Raw genomic sequence first — 23,703 nt, 5'->3', positions numbered from 1 at the left:
TCAGTGTTCAAAACACTTGTCTAAAGGTATCATAAATTTACTTCTAACCTCTCGAGGCAGGCTAATGATAACGTGCCTTCATATGTAACTTCTACCAATTAGTCCTAGTTTTTCTTTCATTATTTCTATGGATATGCAGAACCTTTCACAAGAGTGTTTGAAATATTCGAAGCCAAAAACAGTATCATCTTAAGGATCCTGGAATATCTGAAGTGCAGGAAGCTCATGTTTTTCAAGTGAGTTTTCCAGGGAATCTAATCAAACTAAGACTATAACCCTTTTCTTCCAAGATCTCTCTAACCTGTTCTCTGCTCTTATTCTAAACATGACTTAAAAATCTGGGCAGTCGCAGACATTTCTAGTCACTTAGGGCCCCTGGATATAGGATAGAGAACTCTTACATAGACCAGCACTACTCAGGCACTAAGAAATGACAACAGAAAACATGGCAGGAGGGCAAAATAATTACTTTTCACATCCTGGACCACAGGTAAAACAATGTGCCTTATTTAATAAATAGTAAGTACTAATTAATAACTCGATAATTAAGTAATAATCCTTAATAAGGGTCTGCCATGGCTCCTGGTGAAAAAGATTGTTATGTTTGCTTTATGTACTATTATAAGAAAAGTGTATTAGAGCATATTAAGTAATGGATTTGTATAATCTACCAAAATTTTAATGAGATACTTGAGTAGGCTTGGTTTACAGAGAGAACCACACAAACAGTATTCAAATAGAATTGTAACTGTGGTACATTTCTGCATGGTTTGAAAAATAATTTTATCACTCTGAAAACTTAATAATTAAATGGTGAGAGTCAAGTAATTAATCCCTCCTCAGCTGGGAAGCTCATTCTTAGAAGAACATGACTCCCTGTGAGGAAATGACTGTTTGTGAGCTCTTCTTTTCCTCCTCCTCCCTTTCTGCCTCCTTCATTCTCTCCTTCCTTTCTCTTTCTTTATTTCATTCTAGCATAGTTTCTCGTTGACTTTAATTGATAATCCTTTTGCTTCACTGGGCTGCCTCAAGGCCTAAAGATCTGCTAAACCATTCACTCATCCTATCAATAATAATACTCCAGTGCTCAGAAAACAAGCCGGAATTGGAGAGTCCACAGGAAGTGGGGAGAAGGGCACTGCATCTACGGGGCAGAAACTAGCAGGACTGAAGGCAACTGCTCTACCCATCCTGTTGCAAAAAGGTGTGTGTGGGGGTTGGGGGGGTGGGAGGGATCTTTAAGTGCCGAATGGCCTGTGTTTGATCCTCAGTTGTACTTCCTTTTCTAAACCTCTAGGACTTCAGCGTTCCCTAGCAACAGAAGCAAAGGATCAATTTAGAAAAGTGCTTTCCAGAGCATTCCTATCTAGCTACTGACCAAGCCATTTTAGTTTATGTGATCAAGCACTTGAAATTCAAGGAGATTTATCACTGACTGTCCTCGGCAGCAAAACTGGGAGAGCACCGCTTGATATGTGTGCTACAAATGTCTAAGATGACTGATTCTACCTCCACTGCACAAGCATGGATTGGTTTCAGTAAGAATTAGTAGTCTCTGCATCTCACTGTGAGCCGACAGTGTTGCTAGGGAAACTGATAATTATGTGGCAAAATGGAGGGTGTAGAATAGGAAAAGGGTTCAGAAGAAATATAAGGTTTTGATCCAAATCAGCATGTTAATAGTAGAGTTTGTTGATCTTCTGTAGTCCCATAATTTAATAAATACCATTAATTATATGTTTGACAAGATACAGATTTCTGAATGGAAATAAATGAACAGAAATGAACTGAACACTGGAAAGCCACTGGCTACTGATCATACTTGGTGCATGTCACAGCAGAAACACTTATTTATTATAAACTACAATTAACTTAATGGAATGAAAATAGTCAGAAAGGTGAAAAAAACCATTGATTTTTTTTTTCCTGACCTTTTTCTTTAGAAATCAATCTTCTGGAGTTCCAGATATAAAAATTATAATCCTATAAAAGCTTTTATTCACCTCAGTGACCAAGTCACAAAACCTCAAAACACCCGTTAGTATGGAAAAAACAGAAGTGTTACTATTTTTATATTATACATAGTAAAACCAATCCAGAGATGCTAAATGACCTTCCTGGAGACACACAGCTCTACAGTTAGTGGTAATGCCGGTGCTAAACACTACTCTTTAAACTACCAAGGGGGCATTATTTACACATTATATTTTATTAAGGGAAAGCCCAGCAAAAGGATATAAATGTAGTAAATGGTCTCGAATTTCTAGATCACACTTTAATGTTAAATGAAGATTTCCAATACTTTTTATTTTTAATGATTAAGAGTGCAGTTCTAAAAGTTAATGATGGGCGCCTGGGTGGCTCAGTTGGTTAAGCGACTGCCTTCGGCTCAGGTCATGATCCTGGAGTCCCGGGATCGAGTCCCGCATCAGGCTCCCTGCTCAGCAGGGAGTCTGCTTCTCCCTCTGACCCTCTTCCCTCTCGTGCTCTCTATCTCTCATTCTCTCTCAAATAAATAAATAAAATCTTTAAAAAAAAATAAAAGTTAATGATATGATATAAACACTTGTGTATCAAGAGAAGTCTCGTTGGAGACATTTCAGTATGTGAGAAAGATCATCAGAGAACTAAACCGGTTGCTCATTAGTGAACAGTTTCCCTGCATTGTCAAATCACCACCTGTGAGTTGTCTGGTGCTGCTTCACAAAATTCTGTTCCTTTCCCCTTTTCCGGGAACTATTAGGTAAAAACTTCAAAAGGCGAAACCAAAGGTTTTATATCCTCCTGTGTATTTATCTTTATAAACTCTTATACATCTTCTAATTTATAAATATATTATAGATATTAAAACATTCATTCACATTCATATACACACAACCTCTGTATGGATGTGTGTTTGTGTGAGAAAACAAGTGACCGTTTTATGGCTGGTGCATAAAATAAGACAAACATTTATGATAGCAAATGTTTCCAGGGTTTTGATCTTATTTGCTCTTTGACAGGAAAGACTGAGAAGTATAGAGAGGACACCAAGGTAAGAGCACAAAACTATACAGAACTTCTTAACTCAATGAATTCCAAGTGCTAGAAGCAGGGAGTCAGCCTTCTGATGTTAGGAAAGAGATTTTCATTCTAATGACTTAAAAGTTGCAAGATTTACTTATTAATACATAAGTAGCGGCTCACCCTAGATGGGATGAACTATCATGGTAAGGTAGTTTATTTACTTATATTTTTAAAGTAGTTCATTAAGTCTATCAGTATTATGATGACTTAAAAATATTTGGCTTAAGTTGCAATTTTGTTATTTCCTTTCATCAAGGCATTGGTTTTTAATAAAACAAGAGCCAAATAATGGGTTCTTATTTTGATAAGACTTTTCTTCTTTCTCATGGCAGGAAGGTTGTCTCAACTTTTAAATCTCTGGGTAAGAAAAAGAAGAATGTAAGGCCAAATTTTATAGTCACTGGAAACAATTTTTGTGGTTGGTTTATAAACAAACCTTGACTTAGGCCATCTTGACAAGATGTCTGCTTGACATCCAAATTCTCCATGGTATCTCCTTTAGAGACGTCACCAAGAGATGTTCTTCTTTCAAAGATGTTGTTGTTATTGTTAACTTGAGTCCCATTTTGCTTCAGTAGTCTGAACACCTCAGCTTCCAAATCTCTAATCTAAGGGGGGGAAAAAATCCATCCATAAAACTCTAAGCCAGCACTCCTCTCTAAGTACTCAGCAAAACCATCCTATCACTTAGTGGTTTTGAGCACATAACTCACCCGTACTTGCAGACCTTGAACTTCCACAAGATGAGCTTTTTCCAAATCTTCTATTTTCTTTCTTTCTGCTTCCTGTCTCTTGATGAAATCAAGTTCTCTTAAGAAAAAAATAAAAGATCTGATGGCATCAAATACTCAATAACTGAGGAAACATGTAAAAGTTCTTATCTGAAGCAATAAACTGCACAGTGGGACAAATAACTGGGCAGCTATTTAAATAAACAAGACTCAATCACAGTTAGAAGAAAGGTGTCTAATAACGAAAGCAAATAAAACATTTTAATGGATCGGAAATTAAAGAAGAATGCTTGGATTCTGCTTACTGGGGTTTTCGTTTGTTACCTCCTGATTCTAGGGCACCCATACAGGTCTAGAGAGAAGCTACTGAACTAACGACCCACCTTGGCTGATTTAGTGGAAATGACTACATGTGACACAGTCATAATGCCATATTTACAAAGTCAAACTTCCTAAACCGATGGGACTGGATGGTAAGAGTTTACAGAAGATAATTATAATTTGCTTTCTACGAATGACAGTGGCGAAGGACTGGGTGGGTCAGAAACACGGAGGGGGAGCTGTCGCTTACACACCAGAGGATAATATGGGGAGAAGGAGAAAATATCTCCATTCTGAGAGCCTGGAATACAACCTGCAAATCTAGCAACATTTACTATAGAAGTTATCACATAAAATACAATTAGGTATGACATTTTTGGCTGGAAGAGTTAAAATAGCGATGTACTGGATTCATGACCGCAAAGAGTAATTTCCCCCTTTTCACAATAAATATTTTATAGTAGTCTACTTTAAGTATGAAAAATATTATTTCTGTGATAGGAAGTAACAGAGACATTGTGAATCTTACACATATGCTTAGCTTCTAAGGCTTGGCCTGAAAGACCAGAAGTGGTTGGGCACAACTCTATTGTTCTGGCTGGCCAGAGGTACCTGATGAAAAAAATCCAGTAACCATCTCCCTGAAATTACACCAAAATCCAACAGAGGGAAGCAAAGCAGCACTCGTGTGGAAAGAGCTGATGAGATTCAAAAGCAGAGTGTGCTGCTGGACTCTCTCACTGCAGTGAACTGAGCCCCTGGTGATTCTCTCAACAGCTGAGCAGCGGAAAACGGAAGGGCAGGTGGTCTTGCTAGTCGAGATTTACACTATCTGAGGTGGGAAAGTTCTGCAGTCCCTGATTCTAACAAGAGAGAGAGAGGAAGCCTCTGCAAGGCCCCAGCTGCTGCTTTGCAATGGTCAGTCATTCTGCGTGCCTTCGACTGGGCTTCTTGCTTCCTACTCAGAGCTGTTCCCAAAAGGACAGAGATTCACATGTTTTCATAGTTACTAGGAATGACTGACTATCAAAAAGAAACCAGGGGGTAACCAACAGCCAAGAACTGTAAAATAAACCAAATATAATCTCACATGAAAAATGATAGAAGTGATTTCCAAAACTGAATGTCTGAATGCCTGAATGCTTTATAACTGCTTAAAGAATTACCAAGATTATCTTCTCTATTCTGTTAGATGTTACAAAATTGCTGGATACAAGACTTCTTTAGATGCACACAATTATTCCTTAGTCATTAAAAGCTGCTTACTTTTGTTGAAAATCCTTGATCAACTTCTTTGCTTTGTTGTATTTCTTCTCCAAGGCCTGATACTGGCTCTGAGTCTCCTTGAGGTGCTCGTTCACTGTGTGGCATAAAGTCTGAGCCTCAATCCAGTAGCTCTCCAACTTCAGCATTCTCTCTTTATTCTCTTCTATGTTCTGTTGGAGTTGGGTTTTTTCTAGTTCCCACCTCACTTTCTCATTTTCTGCTGCTTGCAGCTGGATAAAGCAAATGTCAAGGCAAGGATAGTCTGGGTATTCTGCAGCAAAATCCGTCATGTTTTTATAGCATGTTTTAAATCAAGTTCCATTGTCACCTAGACTCAATCATCTAGAACCTTGAGATGAGAAGAGTAAAACTTATTTTCAGCATTTCAGAGATTACGAGATGGAAGCCTTGAAAAGGGAAATGCTTTGTCCAACCGAGGTCACACATCTGAGAAATAATAAAACCTGGACTTGATTTCCCCTCCCATGATCTTTCCATTGCACCATGTGGTTTGAAATTCTGTGAGCAGTACATACTGTTTTAGAGTTTGACTGGATTCTATCCAATGAACTTCAATGTACCTTCTTTTAGACGTTTTTCCTACATATAATTAGATGTAAAAAACTAATTGAAAAGTGGAAGGGGGAGAGGCACACTGGGAAGGAGAGAGAGGCAGAAGCACAGTTTGGCCTAATAGTAAGAAGGGGTCTCTGGAGTCATTCAGTTTAGAGTTGAAGCCCAGCTCTACCATTAGTGGCCTTTAAACCTCGGGCAAGTAACTGAAGCTCTCCAAGACTCAGGTATATTATCTACAAGATGGAATTGTGATGTAACACAACAACATGCCTGGAACAGCTCTGTGGGCATAATCTGATAAATGTTAGTTATTTTTACTTTATTTTTTATCCCTTTTAATAATATGATTACATCCTTTATTTCAACTGACATGAACATAGTCTGTAGCTCATTATTTTGCTGGCACTGTTCTGAATTTCCAGAGCCTTATAAACTTCAATTTGCATAAAAGTGTAAAAGATAGTGTAAGTAAAAATATAAATCATTGCTGACTTATTTTAAATCCCTCTGATGGAACAAAAAGGCAGCTTCCTGTGTTTCTGCTTCCAGAGACTCTTAGGAATAGATAGTATACTACTCCGACTCCCTTATTTCTAGGGAAATTCAAGGCTGATCCTTTAGGTAAGGGGTCAAAGGTCATTTATTCACACTAATGGACCTTTAAACTAGTGCTTCATCTAGTTCACATGCTTCCTTTCACGTTCAAAAGGATGCAGTCATTATAAACTAACAATTTTCAAAATCGAAGACATCCCCAAACCATACCACATTCAGCAAATATATATATATATATCTTTTAATGTATATTTTAAACTAAATACATTGACAAAACAGATTACAAAGTAAAAAAAAAAACATTTCAAAATGAGGAATTCTATTATCAACATGGATATAAAGTGTCACATTAAAGTAAGCTACTATAGCTAGTACATGCCAATATAATAAAGAGAAAAATACACAATACTAATTTATAGGATTTTCTAAATTAAATGTTTTTGGTCTAACATAAGCTTTGTTAAAGCACTTACAATCCACAGGGGAATCTTTGTCCCTGGTTATAACCAACAATTAAAAAAAATCTGTTCTTCCATTCTGTGCTAAGAAACAATAGCAATTTAAAATAAGACTAGGTTTTTCCTGCATCTTTTATTAAGCAATGTTTTGTATTCAAGTTGCTTATTTACCAACCACTACTAATTTAAAAATGATTATTCACAGAGCTTGGGTGACACCATGAATGATGTATAGACATGTTTTGGCTTAAGAGCTACAGAGTTATTAGCTGAGAATACCATTTAACCAAAACAGCCCTGCTAATTCATCTCCATTTAAAACACATGGAAAAACCAAAATAAGTGTTCAGTGTGAACAGGAAAACAGATCATTAGTGGTGGAGGGAGAAATTATGTATTAGTTTTTAAGACCACAAAAACAATAAAGAATATTATTTTTAAAGTAATTCAAAAAATATTTTTAAATCCTTGAAATTACATATTTGATAAACCTAGACACAATTCTAGGAATTTACAAGTACCTTATAATTTACCAACTAAACATGCCCTTTCGAATCTTGTATTATTTCATATATAAACTAAAAATACATACTCCCCTTTTATCAAGACCTGTTTCTTTCCACAAATTTAAATAATGCAAACTAAACTTATCTAAAAATTTCCAGTAGCATCTGGCATCTAAAATCAATTATTCACATATCATATTAAATTTCATAATATTTAATTATTAGAAATTGGAATTTTTTTCTATGAAAAAGTATTAAGGTGCTACATTAAAATACATTGTTTCTGATGAAGAAGTTAAAAATAAGTAAATGAATAAACCTATTTAAAGTAAGATAAATAAAGAGAAAGATACAGCGTAATAGCTTGTATAATATAACAGCATAATTAGTGGTCAAAACATAATTCGGATGCTAGAACCATTAACATTATTTAATTTTTGAGGAACTCTCAGAGGGAACTGGCCACATATGTGCAAATATGTAAATATGTACTTTTAAAACGCCGTGCTATTTTCACTGAGGGAGTATGGTGGTGCTTACCCCCTAGGGGCATGTGTCTCACTGGCAGGTCTGTCTACTTATCTAACAGTGGAAATGAACCTCTCACATTTGTACTCTTTCAAATGCACAGGAACAAATCCTTTAGTCCTACGGTTGAATTTATTCATAGCGTCCGAAGTTTAAAAAGTACAATTCAAACACCATTTAATGGTGCTTACCTTGGTCTTCAATTTTTGAATCTCTGCTTCTGTAACTGCATGTTTGATTTGCAACTGAAAATTGAAAAGAAAGAAAAAAATCTGAACTAAGAAAGTGTATCTATATTTTGGAAGCCTTGGCGGCTAGAAGAATACCTTATCACATAGCAGACGGCCCAGGAAAGTGCTGCAATGCAGCAGGTTGTAAATTAAAATGTCTAGTGTGTAAAATGACTCACTAGGTGCACACTAATGAAACACGGGGTCTATGGCCCACACTCCCTAACGGATTAGGTTACGAATTTAAAGTCTCGGGGACTAAAGAAAAGACAACACATTTTCTAGCCCTCTCTGCAGCTCTTCCTATACGATTTGGGTGTCAGGGAACTGTTGGAGAGCCGAGAGCCTTGTGGACCGCCCGGTTCGGGCAGGCAAGCGGGCCGGTGGCAGCGCGAAGATCCGATTCCGAATCTGGAAGAAAGATGGCGCTATGGTTCCGCGAGTCCCACGCACCGAAGGCCGAGCAGCTCCTCCACAGCTCCGGCAGCTGCCAGACGGAAGACCAGGATGCTGCAGTTCCACAGCGACATCGGTGGTGGTTGTTGTTGTTGTTGTTGTTGTTTTTAATTGCAGGAAAGGTACAGATCCAGATTTCTGTCCCCCCCAAAATCGACTCCTATGGAGGACCCTGACCCCCAAAAGCTTTGGATGCAGTTTATTAGCACGCGAGCCGCCGTTTCCATTTGTCTGACTTCTCCCCTCCCCCCACTTTGTTTTCTCTGTAAGGGTGAGAAGAACAAACGAAACATTCATTTCCTCCAGGGATAAAGAAATGCACCAATATTTACAGAAAACAATCTGCGGGTTGAAAGTCTCTTCTCCGAAATCCTTGGGGCCAGATGTCTTTAGAATTTAGAATTCTTCCAATTTCAGAAAGGCAGGGAGATGCATTTTCCATAAATTGCCTATTACCCACAGCTTGGTCCATGGAGGCACTCTGTGATCAAATACACGAGTATTTTTGCCACCAAACATACGTATTTCCCACTAAGTGAGGTAAATAATAGAGACTATAAATAACATCCTGTCTGTTTTGGTCAGGTTTGCCACCAAATGAGTTTGCCACAAAATTATTTTAAACAAACTGTTTTCAGAGCATTTTGGATTTAGAATTGTACAAGAAGGGTTGCAAATGTTTAATATTGCTATGATCAAATGAGTCTAAGGTTTTCTTACCGGAAAAATTGAGTCAGTTGATGGGAGGATAGAAATGTGCACCTCGGAGGTCAGGACACCTCACAAAGCTCAGCGATCTTTGGTTTATGACTTGCTTTTCCCTGGTTTTCAGCCAGATAGCTGGGACACAGGGGAAGGATGGAGAGGGGGGATGCTCCCTCCTGCATGCGGTCGGGTATCCTGTTACGTTTAAGGCCCTGTGGTCTACACTGCTACAGCTCTGCTAACTGTTCTCGGTCCTGAGGTGGTGGGGGGAGGGGAGGGGATTCTTGAAAGTTTTAAAATTGATTCTGCCCCACTCTCATCATTTCTCTTTCTTTACCACTTCCTGATCTGCACACTCCTGCAGTCTCGCCAATGTAGCCCTTGCTCCTTCCACCCTCATTGGTTCACAGGGGCTCCTGAGCTCTAACAGTCTCTGGACAGGAAGGAGTCCTGGGTGCAGCTGTCATTCCTTTATGAGGCCCCTAACAGGCAGCCCTGGCTCTCTTGGTTTCTCTCCATGGCCTTAGTGGTACAACACTTAACCTACCTACTTTTAGGAGTTGCTCAGAGCAACAATCTACGAGGCAAGTGCTGCTCCAAATTCATGGCAACTCCCTTCCACTTTGCTGATGAGGTCTGAGCTTACCAACAAAGCCCTAGTCTGGATGAATCTCTCAGAACCTGACAATGCCAGGCAACCTGGCCTGACATGCTCAAATGACCAAGTGTATGTATAACTCCAGCTCTGAGCCCTACAGTGAACATGTTACTTGCAGAATCACCAATCCTGGCATTTCTGGCCTCCCTTGAAGATGTAGATGAAAACTGAGCTGGCTTAGTTGTTACAGTGAATTGCTGTTAAAACCATGACTAGAACCTAGAGCTTCTGGTTCCTGATCCAGTGCCATTTTCCTTAGAAAATAAGGATTGAGTCAATAGGCATTTATTGAAGAGCTGCTATGGGCAAGATGCTATGAGGAGAAAGGATGACTCTTTCCCCTTCTAATAAATACCAGTGCTTATCTCCTCCACCAACAGAAACCTGATAAACTGAAAATGGCAAGATACTTGGATATTAGACATGCTACCTTATATATATAAATATGTCCATGTACACATGCACACGTCTAGGCTGTCAGGAATTATTTTCTGTGGAGATCTTATACTTCGGTGGGCACACACTCGGGCATCCAGCAAATCCATGTGCCTAGGTGATTCTGAAGTATCTGGGATTGTTGCTGACAAGAAGAGTGACTCTGTGATCTTTCTACCATGGCCAAGTGTGAAGCTAGACTGAATTCATCTCAGGCCTACCATGAAAGGACTCCATGACGCTGGAAAATCACCGACCCTCTCTTACCTTCACTTTGCTCACTTGTACGATGCAGTTCCTCATGGGTCATAACCTTCTTTATTGGAAGATTAAATGAGATAACCCACGTAAAGCTTTTAGCACAAGTGGCTAGCACAGAATAAGCCATTTAAAGTTAGCCCAGACTAAGACAAGAATGATCTGAAGAACTCAGATGTAATCACCACAACTGCACTTCTTAGTCAAGAGTGCTAAATTCTGTAAAATGTCACACCTGAAATAAAACAAACACCTCTGCTTCTATTTGAAGAGTAGCAAGAAATCAAAAGGGCAGATTTTACGACGAACGCTGCAACCATGGGAAAGTGCCAGATTTGATTTTCTCCGTGGCCGACTCCCTTCAACTGCAGGGTAACCAAGTATATGGCATGCAGCTTTGTTGGGACGTTGGATTTTCTTTGTTCAGATCACTGTGACCGACAGCAAGCTGCTTCTCCGGGCCCCGGCTTCCCCTGAAAAATGAGAGACCTGGATGGGAAGAACTCCAAGGCCCTTGCAAATACTACAGGTGTGACATTTACGAAATGAAGAGCCTGGAGATGGTTGTCATGGTTGCAGAGTCTAGAAATTCCTGTCTCAAAGTGAGCATATTTATTCCTATGAAGACATATACAGATTAATCCACTGATGTGCGGGGCAAACCCAGGTAAAACTGAAACTGCCAGGTTGATCTCCACATATCCCACCCTCCCCTCCCACCAAAATGGGTAACAGAAGACAGTAGAACTCATTAGTGGTGAAGGGAGAGCACTGATAAAAGCTTGGAGTGCTACTAAGTACAGCCAAATTCTGTGGATATAGGAAAAACAGACTGAGGTCTGTAAATTCAGACATTATTTAGGAGACGGACAAAAGTTTCAGCTCAATGTTTTCTTAGAATTCCCAAAGCCTAAAATGACAAGACATGTAATTATTTTAAGGCTGTATGCACATTAAGAGAATTTCTACAAACCCATCTCTATTAACAGGAAAAGTATCAAAAATAAACTAATTGAACCTTCATTTTACGTAGGAAGAAACTGTTTCAGTAGTGCATGCTGCAGAGCTAATAAGTGTCAGAGCCAGGTTTTGAACATTTCAGTCCATGGTTCCTTCCACTAAATACCTTACATTTGTAGGACACTTGATCTTTTTTATCATCTCCTTTATCATTGCAAATGAGGCTGTGAGGGAAGGCAGACAGACACAGTCCACCTCATTGTTCAGACAGGGACAGAGGCCCAGACAAGTTACATGGCTTCTTCAAGTTCCCAGTGGAAGCAGGTGATGCAGTGGAAAATATCTCGGGTCCGACTCTCCCTACCTCTCTTCACCATGCACCTAAATCAGTTAATCCCCACAAAAACTCTTGAGCCTTATATCATCACTGTGACTTCCTGGTTGAGGAAGTATTACTCCTCCTGGAAACCATGGATCACTTCTGGTAGCCTCTGAGTGTTCTGACACTAAATACAAAATGGTGCTCCATCAGCTACTGTTATTATTTGTGGAAGTTAGGAAGAAATAGCTCCCTCATTATTCAACTAGCATTTACCTAATGACACTGTGTTGTGCTCGTCACATGACACAGAACCTACCTTCAAAACACTTACTTTGGGCGATTAATAAAGACCACCTTCTGAGAGAAGTTCTTAGATCACCCTGAGAGAAATATCACAGGGAACCTGCTCCTAGATGGCCTGATTAATCTTTTATTCCCATAGCCGGGTCAGATGACCCTTAGGCTTTGGCCTATTTGTCTTATCTCCCACCTTGGCATATGGGCAGGATGAGACCGAGATACCTCTATTTCACAGAGAGGAACAGAAAATTGCTTTTCAAAGAGGTGAAGTGACTTGACAACAGAAGCACAGTTGGTGAAAGGTCGTGTTTTCTTATTCCAGAGCAGTTCTCTCTCCATGTGTTTAATAACCTTTCCAAAGGAGAGATCAAGGGTTTGCACATCACCACCTGAGATTGGTCAGGCTGACTGTTGGGCAACAGGATTGGTTCATAGAAACTGAGCCTAAAACACCTGTTGGAATTTTGGGGCTTCAGAAAATCTAGATTTAAAGAGAATACTTGGGCAGAGAGGATATAAATAAAAAGAAAAGGTTAAGGATTGCAGGTCAGTGTCTTAACTTAAAAGACCAACCTCATCTCTTCTGTCATCTTTTAACGTGAATGCCAAAGATGTCCACCCTGGGATCACAGCACAAGTAAACACATGCCTCCTACAGAGAAGAGAAGCTCTTACATAACACTCTGCAGGTGTACCTGCTGTGTACATTTTGTTTATTTCTTTCAAAAAGATGAATACAGAACATGTACCCTATCACTGAATCAATACAATCCAAATATAACTGCGCTAGAAATAGAAACATCCTTATACACTTTCTTCACCTATCCTGTGCAAGAATGGAAAACATTTTTCTTTAGAAAGTGCAAAATACTATCTTTGCAGCAAAGGTTTTAAGAGCTCTCTAGTGCTAGAGATCTTACAATCAGGTAAGAGCAACCTTCTCTGTTCTTACTTTACAAGAGTGAAATAATAAATGATATTTGCAAAGAACTTTATAAAGTGGGTTCAGCATTGGAATCAAACTTTTTATAATTATCTTTGTGATTATTTGAAGTTTGTCTTACCTATGACAGGGTAGGCTCCACAAAAGAAGGAATCAGAGCTGTTTCTGCCTCTACCCAGGTGCTGTTAAAATGAAGCTATGTCATATTCCTTTATAATTTCTGCTCAAAGCTTTATAAATGCTACCAATCTTTACACTACCAAGTGTTCTTCTCAGGGGATAGTTTATGCAAAATTAGCTGAAGTTGGGTGACTGAAAGTATAATAATCTAATCTGAATGGCACCACTGATTGCAGCATATGTAGGCTAGGGTGAGCTACTATAACAAGGTCACTCTCCAAGTAGGTATTCATAAACTAGTTATTAATGATGTAGATGAAAATGGATGTAGGTGAAAGCATGTAATTACAGTTTCTTTTTGAAAGAAATATGTTTGCTGCTAAGTACACTATTTTAGATAAACTATTTTATAGCTTCTCCACAACATAATGGAAAGTTCCATAGAGATAACTTTATATTATTATCTGAGGCATTTACAACTTTCTCTAGATAATTTTTCATGCATTTTCTATGACTCAAGTGAAGTAAAATAGCACAGTTTTTAGACTCCATTTTTTTCCCTCAAGACCCCCATGACCACTGAGGAGGAGCGTGAAGGGAAACATTAGACAACTGGTTTAAATGTCTCCTGACCAGCAGTTTCTGATTCAGCCTCTTCCTTCTCCCCACTAAATTTCCAGTGAAATCACATTAAAAAAAAAACAACAACAAAAAACTCACAAGTTCAAATGGACACTAAACTTAACACCTGTTACTAGAATATGAAAGAGTCACAAAGCTGAATTAAGAAAGAAAAGCATCCAAGCTTCACTCCAAAGAGAGAGGAATGGTTTGTCCAACCTCAGTGACTGCTGGAGATCCCAAGTCTATCCAGTGAGAAAGCTGGGCCACCTCCACTGTCTTTCCCAGGAACTGTCCTCAAACCAGGTTCTCCAATTCTCTCAGGATTCCACATTCATTCAGAAAGCAACTACCAGAATAGGAAAAGAATGCTGGAAGGTGGCTGAATAGTGGCACACTGCATATTTTGAGCTCCAGACCCCAAAGTGGAGCAATATAGATATGGGTGGTCATAGTAAGGGTTTTGAGAGCAGGGAATAATCTTTTTTTTTTTTCCTTTAACACAGAGAACTGAGTGCAAGATTTGGAAATATCTCACCTACGCAAAGACAACTGCACTAAGTGATAGACCACCAGAAAACAGCAACCACACAGGAAGCGAGGCACACAGATATGTCCTCCTGATGTGAGGCTAGAAATGCAATACATAATTTACAAGTGGATGCCAGCTGACTATACAAACAAGTTTTTGCCTCATTTCCAGATAAATACAGGAGAAAAAGGCAAAACTGAGCCCGTTACTAAATATTTTAAGTGAAGGTAAAGAGAATATCAACTTGAAAACTCAAATAAGTAAAGTGGGAAAGTGAGGTATCCAATAAGTAAATATACTTTAAGGTAACTCTCTGGACTACCGGGATAGAAAGTGAAGGGGCACAAAGAATGGATAGAGAGTAGGGAAACTAAAAATGTTTTAAGGAAATTAAGTCATGTTAGAGGTGCTAAAAAGCATAAATGAATTTGAAGTTAAAAGCATATTTAATGCTACAGAAAACTGAATCATTGATATGAGAGGACACATTTGAGAACAACCTCAGATAGAAAAAATAGAAAAGAAAATATGAATAAGATAATTAATACAGAAGACAAAGTGTTTCCCGAAAAGAAACAGCAACAGAGAAAAAAATAACAGAAACTGAAGAAAATATTAACTAAAACCAAACCAAAACACAAACATAGAACAAGGAAAGCAATTAAAAGAAAAAAAAAACTCAATGAAAGGAGGCCTACTTGAAGAAACTGTGATAAAAATATAAAATACAGGACTGAAATAATACAAGTATCCAAATGTCAGGTTGGCATTACACTTTTTCTTTACAGTATGCACCTAGTTCAAAACAGTGAAGCCTGCCCTACCACACTGTCAGGAAAAAATGTTGTGAATCAAAATATTAAACCCAACTAATTATAATTCCTATGATACAAAAATTAGATTTTCCTATTCTCAGCAGAGGAAGCCCATGAAGTATTAAGTACCTCCATGAGTACTTAATAAATTACTTAAGGATATACTCTGAGAAATGAGAAATTCTGGTGTAGAGAGAATAACAGTTGAAACCGAGTAAGCCAAGAGTCTAACGATTTATTGCACATAGTATTATAAAGCTACCTGAAAATACAACAATTATATTTTAACAACAATCCTGTCTTAGAAACCAAGATTTATCAAAAAGATTCAGATAATATTGTTTTAGAACATCCACATGGTATTGTTTTGTTCTTAATTTTGAAAATTACAGAAATAGAGTTTTTAAAAACTTAAAGATAATCCTTACCAAAAATCAATAAACATAAAGGAAACATAAAGCATAAAATGAGATGAGATAAATTAAACTCTGAATAATTATAACAATAAACTTAAGCTGCTAAAGTTCTGTACTAAAAGAGCTCCAAGATAATATTTTCAAAATTTACAATAAAACAAAGTACTTAAATTAAATTTACATTATAAAAGCAGGTACATACACATGTTTACAAAAGTGTGTTTATCCAGCAACTACAAACAAAAGTAGCAGTCAGATGATTACCAACAAAGAATATTTAAAGATAAAAAAATCTTTAAGTCATATTTTATATGCTTTCAACATAACATTAAAATAGATAATCAAAGCTACTAGGCACAAAATGAGGTGTAATTTTACTATGCGGGTCTCAGTTCAGTAGGTTAAATAGGAAAGATGATAAGGATACGGAAGGTGGAAAAAACATAATATCACTTTTATCACAAATACCCATATTAATCAATAACAGAGCACCACTTCAAAAAAAATCAAAACTTATAGACAATATTATCTGACCACAATGTAACAAAACATTAGATTAATAATAAAAGTTACAAAGTAAAAACTGTTTCCTCAATTATTCAAGTCAAAGAGAAAATAAAAACATTTAAAGATGAAAAATATAGACTATTTGTAAAATGATGACAAGAAGAATGAATACTGAAACTCAAAGATGTTGCCAAAGACTTCGCTAAACAGAGATTCATAGTTTTAAGTGCTTTCATGTTTAAACAATAAAGTATTACAGTAAACTGAGCATTTATTGCCATATGTAAGAATAAGAGAAAGCAAACATTCCAAAGGATAATAGAATGATGGAATGAATAAAAAAATAAAGATAAAAAGACTGAATTAGGTAGGGGCAAACAGCCAGTGCAGTACAACATCACACAGTCACAAAAACTATTTACTGCCTTTCCTGAATGCAACTCTGGAGATGACAAGAAGGGAAAAAAAAAAAAGTCTCACTCATCAATTAACAAAAAAATTTGTAAGAAATTCTTAAGAGAGAGCACATAGATGTTTCCAGGTATGTTTGGAAAAAATGAGTACATGAAGCAGGCAAGTGTCTATGAACAGGAATGGGAGACAGCAATCTAATTAATCTTTCATCTTATACATGTGACTGGGTAAACCTGCATCTGGAGTAAATCAGGGACAATCTATTCCATTCTCCTAAAGTTTAGACATCCTGGCCACTAACTTAAACTTTGGTGCCATGGGGTAAAGGAGTAGCACCAAAATGATGTTTTTGAATTAACATCAGGACAGCACTGAAATCGCATTAGAGTTAGGAAGAAGTATAGGTGAGTTAGAACTAATTATTTTGTAAAAGGCATACCTTATAAGTATATCTAAAAAACTGAAGAGGGGATGAAAGGCAGTTGAGAGTATGCTATAGCTATTATTTTGTTAAATGGTAGATATAGCCATTGATCTGCATTCTGTGTTCCTAGGGGAAAATACCCAAGACTGAGTCAAAATTATTCATGTGTAATCTCTAGAAGGACAGAATGAAAATGTATAACTTTTAAGCAGCAGATGAAACTTTGATGTATCTAATGGAAAGTAGGTAAAAGATAAAGAAACAAGTAAATATAAAATATAAATAAGGTGGCAACTCTAAGTTCTAATATTAAAGTGATTAAAGTAAATGTAAGTGGGTTAAACTCATGAATTAACTGACAAAGACTCCCAGAGTAGTTAGGAATAAGATTTAAGAATAGGTTGGCTAAAGGAAACATATTTGAACAAAAGGCTATGCAATCGCTAAAAACAAAGATAGAAGAAATAGATGTTGTGAAGCAAACATGATACAAGAGAAAGGCAGTGATGAAGTTTTACTATCAGAGAAAATAAAATTTGGGGTAAAATGCATCACAAGGGACAAGACAGATGTTACAATAAATCACAAAGTTGTAACAATCCCAAACATATATGCAGCTGATATCAAAGATTTAAAATATATGAAACCACAACTGACAGAATTATAGGAGGGAAAAAAATAACTGTAGTTTGTGATTTTAACATATGCTTTTCAGAATTAGTAGATCAAACAGACAAAAATCTAAGCCATGCTACAGAGAAGAAAGTATATTTCTATTATTAATATATTTACATAAATGAAAAGCATATAAATTTCATAGTCAAGCACAAAATATGTGTGCAAAATTTTTGCATGCATGAGGACTCTTTAAACAAAATTATTTGTTAATTAAGCAACAAAAGAAGTCTTGAAAATTCTAAATAGCTATCATATGGAATATGTCTTCTGACCAGAATGTGATAAAATTAAAATCTGGTAACAAAAGGTAACAAAGTAAAGCTACATATGTCTGTAAAGTAAAATATATCACTAAGTCATTCTTGTATTAAAGAGAAAACCTTGGGCTGCCTGTTCAGTCAGTTAAGCGTCTGCCTTTGGCTCAGGTCATGATCTCTGAGGCCTGGGATTGAGCCCTACGTCATCGGGCTTCCTGCTCAGCAGGGATTCTGCTTCTCTCTCTCTCTGCCCCTCACCCCTGCTCATTCTCTCTCTCTCTCAAATAAATAAATAAGATCTTTAAAAAAAAGAGGAAATCCCAAGAGAAATTACATCCAAAGGACAATGCATTCTAAATGTAAAAAATTGTAACATGTAGCTAAAAATCAATATTTAGAAAAAGTATGCTTTAAATACATTTATCAGAATGTAAGAATTGTCAAAAATAAATGTATTAAATCCAATTGATCAATACTGAAACAAGAAAGGAGGAAAAATTAAGATACTGGTAGGAAATAATAAGTACTTTTTAATTTAAAAAATTAGAAACGTAAAGGTTAACAAGACAGACAAAAATTCTAGAAAAACAACTAAAAAATATTAAAATAAAGAAAGAATGAAACAAGAATAACTAGATAGTAAAGATTTCAGTATTTTAAAAGTATATTATAAAAATGTTAGAAAATATGAATGCTTAGAGGAAATACAGAACTTTCTTGAGTGCAAATGCACATGCAAATGCAAAATACCAAAACTGGCCCAAGAAGAGCTTGAAAACTTGAAGAGAGTAATAGCTTTATAAAAGGTTTTTAAAATCTTCCTCCACAAAGGCACAGATGGTTTTATAGCTGAGTAATAATAAACTTCTAGGGAACAGAAATTTCTATTTTATGCAAGTCATTAAGTCTCTCTTACAAAAGTCGTTTCTGAAAAATAGAGAAAACGTCTTAACTTATATTGAAGCTAATGTAACCTTTGTGGCAGCTTTTGATTAATCCACTCTAGTTAGATGTTCTGTTACTTATAGGTGGCTGCCTGTGTAACTAATACAGGGGACTATAAAATTTTAGAGAGGGTCAGAAAAAAAAGACTTGAATTGAACAGATACATTCCATAAACTTGGATTAAAAGAGTCAATGTGATAAAAATGCCAGCTCTCTGCAAGTTAATTTAGTAGTTCAATGTAATTACAATAAAAATGCAAAGAAGTTTTTCCAAGGGAATTAATAAAGTGATTCAAATGTTTTCTTGAATAGGTTGAACACTACAGGAATTTTTGAAGAGTTAGATGAATCTGATTTATTCCATCAATGTTTTCCCCTTTAAAATACATTCTAACAGCATTGCACTAAAGAATGAGAAAACAGAACAGAATATAAAGGCCAAAAGCAGGCCAGAGTGTAAAGGCACCAATTCTGTAGATAATAATGCTGGCCTTCCAAGCAGAGGGAAATGTGGAAATGAGCATTTAATAAAAGTGCTAGCTATCTTGTCAACTACTTGGGAGAAATTAAATTAGGTACCTGTCTTGAATTATACAACAACTTCCAGGATATGCTTTATGCCATTCATTCACTAAATATTTAACCACTAACCACATATGTCAAGAACTATGAGAAAACAGGATACAAGAGCGAGCAAAAACAGAGGAGCTGAGAGGCTGGTAGGAAGACAGGTAATAGGCCAAAAGGAGGACTGATGGAGATAATGTCAATCTAATGTGCTTTACTCAAAAGAGTACGACATGTACTTGTTTCATATAATGCAATTAAGAGAACCCTCTGTAATAGGAGACATTGTACAGACTCCAATACACATGATTCTCCATCTCCATCCCACATCTTGTACATAAGCTTGTGAAAAATATCTAGTGCTGTAAGTATTTAGGCATTTATGTTAATCACATAAAGAAATTTAAAACTGTGAAAGTGGCAGTGTACAAGATACAAATGTTGTGACAAATGCCACAATGATAGTGGCAATCTCCTGAAGAAATGAATATATTAATATGTTAAATATATAATAAAAGAGAATACAAGAATTAGAAGTGAAATAATGTGGTATATCTGCTTGATCTTGAGGTGAGGACAAACCTCCAGTTCTTAAAAACCCAAATTAAAAGAAAACTCCAGATTTGGTAGTTTTGGTACTCAGGCTAAAAATAAATCAGCTGTGTTACATAGAATGGATCCAGATCGCGCAGTGGCCTACACCAAAGTCAACCATCATTTTCTGCAAAAAGCCAGATGGCGAATAATTTAGGATTTGCAGGTCACATTGTCTCTGTGCAACTACTTAACTTGGCTATTATTGTAGCACAAAAGCAGCCACAAACAATAACTAAATAACTAAATAATCATGGCAGTACTGAATACAACTTTATTCACAACAAAAGGCAGTGGGTTAGGTTTGGCCAATAGGTCACAGGTTTGCCAACCCCTGGGTCTAGACCATGCAGTTGTCTTCACAATGGAGTACACCTAAAACAGTATTTACAGAGCACGTAGTCCTTGGCTCAATTCAGAAAATGGAGGATATAAACTTCCATATACTGTTTCTGCTTTTTATACTCTTTAGCTTCCATAAAAGAATGTGGACCCCACTTCCAGCTCAATTATCTATCAAAAAGTAGGGCCATACTCATTTGGCAACATGGAAAAGCTGTATTAGAGGCTTTTGCCCAGATACGCTACTTAGACTTCACCGCCTCAAAGCTGGATTGAGAGTTACAACATTGAAGGAAGATTTTTTTAAAGAACAAGTGGTCCATCTACTCTCCTAGATAACCTGTATCCATGTGCCAAATCAGAGCTGCAGAGAAACAGGTCCCTAGATTGCCTCTTCCTCGCACTCAGCCACTTCCAGTAGAACTTTCTTTTTCTGCACTGCTCTTGGGTTTGAAGATATCAGTTAATGCAGAAAGCCTTTATAAGAACTAGCCCTATGAGAAGTCTTGCTACTCCTACTATAAGGGAATTCTGAGTTTTGCGATCATTATACAATAGTGTATTTCCTTTGTCCCCAAGATGTTTGTATCTGATTTTGAACTAGGAATAGTCATAAATCATCTGGAAAACCCATGTATTTTGCCTCAAGGACTCTGTGAACTACACAAATGGAAATGGTTCCAACCTAACAAATAATAATAGGTGGGAGAGAAATGGGCACTGAACACACTGAGTGGCATAAATAAATTTCTCTATCACTAAGAAAAGCTATTCTGGTGGCAACCTGGAAGTACCACAAGTCCCCCAAATACTCATATTCTTTGATCTAATAATTCCACTGTGAGAAATTATCCGAAGGGTAAGTACACACATATCAATTGCAGTGTGACTTTTAAGAATAATAATTTTTTAAGACCTGGAAACAAAGGAAATGTTCTAAGACAAAAAATTAAGTAGATCAATGATAAGAGATACATAGAGTAAATAAACATCATTTATGGAAGAACATTTGATGACATGAGAAAATCCTAATAACACAATTATACGTGTATCAAGAGTAGGAATTTAACCCAGTATGTATTCTGTAATCCCAAATACCACAAAATTAGGCTCATGAATGATATTTTTGGCATTTATACAAACGTGCATTTTCCAAAATTCTATAATAAACCTAAGGTTTTTTTAAATAAAAATTTACATTTTAAAAGTACATTCACTTTGATACTGGTCTCACAAGTGTAAGTTTATCATAAGGAATTAAAAAGGCAAGTCAATATATTAGGCATGGTAGGTATAACATCAGAACATATAAAACTGAACTATTTATGATACATCCAAATTAGAAATTATAAGTGAAAGAAAATTAGAAATCAGAAATAAAATTAGAAATTATATATTTGCAGTGGTCAACCTTGTTTTTCACATATAAGAGAACTTTTTCTTCCAAATGGTCAAGTCCCTAACAGGCCTGAAACCAGAGAGCTTTAGTGCCTCAGGGTTATTGTGGGGAGGCTGTAAATATGACACACTTGCCTTGACAATGGAGGATGTTTCCTAAAACAATGAATAATAACCTGTTTGGGGACCCATTCATCACTGTTTCTGTTTTACATGTTGGAGTTCTGAGGGGTTAATTTGGAAGACGAATGTATGTGTTACCTGCATCTATCTGCCCTTTCGGGATCCATTCTTGGCCCTTTTCTGACTGTGGCTGCCTTGGGAGACTGACCTTGTTAGACTCCTGCCCGGGTTTGGCCGATTGGAGGCATTCGCAGGAGGAGAGAAGGGGATGAGTGTATATCACCCTTGTCCCCAAATGTAGTTTTTAGCAGTGGCTGCATCTTATAAAGATGCCCTTCTTCGGGGTGGGGGGGGGGGAGGAATCTCTTTTCCTCTTTACCCATTAAGACCTTCTTTCGGGAGGAAGTTGCAAGAACTTCCTGCTGTTACCAGTCCCTGTGCATCTCGCCATCCCTGGGTAGTTCTACTAACTCTGTTCAAATTTCATTCATTAAACTTTAATTTCTTCAATTAAACTACTTAGGTATGTCATTTGATTCCTTTTGGGATCTTGTCTATTTTAGGAAAAGGAAAAAAAACCTTTCTAAGAAATTACTGCCTTAGAGGAAAGATTAACATCAGGTCCCCCAAATTCTATAAAACTGAAAAAATATAACCTGAACTTATCACAAAAAATGCACATTTAAGCTACAGCTTGAAAATATGGAAGAACAGACCAGTCATAAGCTATCACTGTAACAAATAACAAGCATTTAAAAGTTAATGGTTGTGTAATGAGATCTACTTAAATTTTACCTTGAAATTCAATGAAATTCAAGACAATGTGTTATCAAAAGGCTTTCTTTTCAAAACTGAATCTTCTCAATACATTTTTCAAACAAAAATACAGACTTAATAATAACATGGAAAGGTATAGAAAAGTATTTTGCAGATCAGCAACTTACCTCTTTGAACTTGTGACTGAGCTTGCTTGTGTCCAGGTCCGATGGGGAAAACATGTCCTCATTTTCAGGCAGCTCAAAGACTTCAATGGCCATGTCACCGCCGGGAAGAACAGGTCCTACTTCATCCTCCTCTTCATCTGTGGCATATTCTCCTGTCTGAAAGGAAGGGGATTTCAGAGATCCAGCTATCCTTACCCCAGGTAGAAGTGGGTTATTTGAAAATATTTTATAAAAGAGAAATAAAATATGTCACCAAATGGTGAAGTGTAAGTAGGCTTTTAAGTCAAGCATGCCTCATGCAGCCAATGTTATAAACAAATGTTAGTTCAAAGATCCAAAGTGACATGTCTATGCCATATGTAAGTGCATTCCTAAAAATCTAATAGCATCAGCAGCATCTTTAGTATAGCAACAAAAGTTGTTTTCCATCTAAGTATGTGATGGTTTTGCGAAATAAACTTATATTACTAAGGGAAATAAGTAATTCCTATAAATCCCCACCACTGTGTCAGTAAGTCACCCAGTACGGAGAGCAGGGAAGAAGGAAGGGGAGAGCAAAAGATTCACAGAGCTGGAAAGGACCTTAAGGAAGCCTTACACGAAGGTTTAGCAGATGGATTCTCCTAAGCTTTAGAGTTCAATCAGCTTTGTTTTGTTTGCTAACTAATGTGTTGGTTAACTAGTGACCTAAAGGAAAACCAGAGGTTTTCAACTTAGAGCCCACAGAGGTGT

The 23,703-nt window shown here is 37.0% G+C and overlaps 1 protein-coding gene across 6 annotated transcripts in view; it reads right to left on the bottom strand.

Annotated features, from left to right (window-relative positions):
* Window positions 1-23,703, bottom strand: part of PPP1R9A (protein phosphatase 1 regulatory subunit 9A) — a 308,016-nt gene that overhangs the window by 52,341 nt on the left and 231,972 nt on the right. For all 6 annotated transcript variants that reach the window (XM_088018269.1, XM_088018270.1, XM_028119332.2 and 3 more), the window contains 5 exons: window positions 22,972-23,127; window positions 8,199-8,252; window positions 5,385-5,614; window positions 3,780-3,876; window positions 3,503-3,674 (listed from right to left, as the gene is read on the bottom strand). In XM_088018269.1, the coding sequence (XP_087874395.1) occupies window positions 3,503-3,674; window positions 3,780-3,876; window positions 5,385-5,614; window positions 8,199-8,252; window positions 22,972-23,127 (709 nt within the window). The remainder of the gene's footprint in view (window positions 1-3,502; window positions 3,675-3,779; window positions 3,877-5,384; window positions 5,615-8,198; window positions 8,253-22,971; window positions 23,128-23,703) is intronic.

The sequence above is a fragment of the Eumetopias jubatus genome, unplaced genomic scaffold (genome assembly GCF_037043125.1).
Source record: "Eumetopias jubatus isolate StellerSeaLion01/CBP00866 unplaced genomic scaffold, mEumJub1_p1.0 scaffold_14, whole genome shotgun sequence".
NCBI lineage: Eukaryota > Metazoa > Chordata > Mammalia > Carnivora > Otariidae > Eumetopias > Eumetopias jubatus.
Note: the sequence above shows the minus strand (reverse complement) of the source record. Positions and strands in the feature narration are given on the sequence as shown.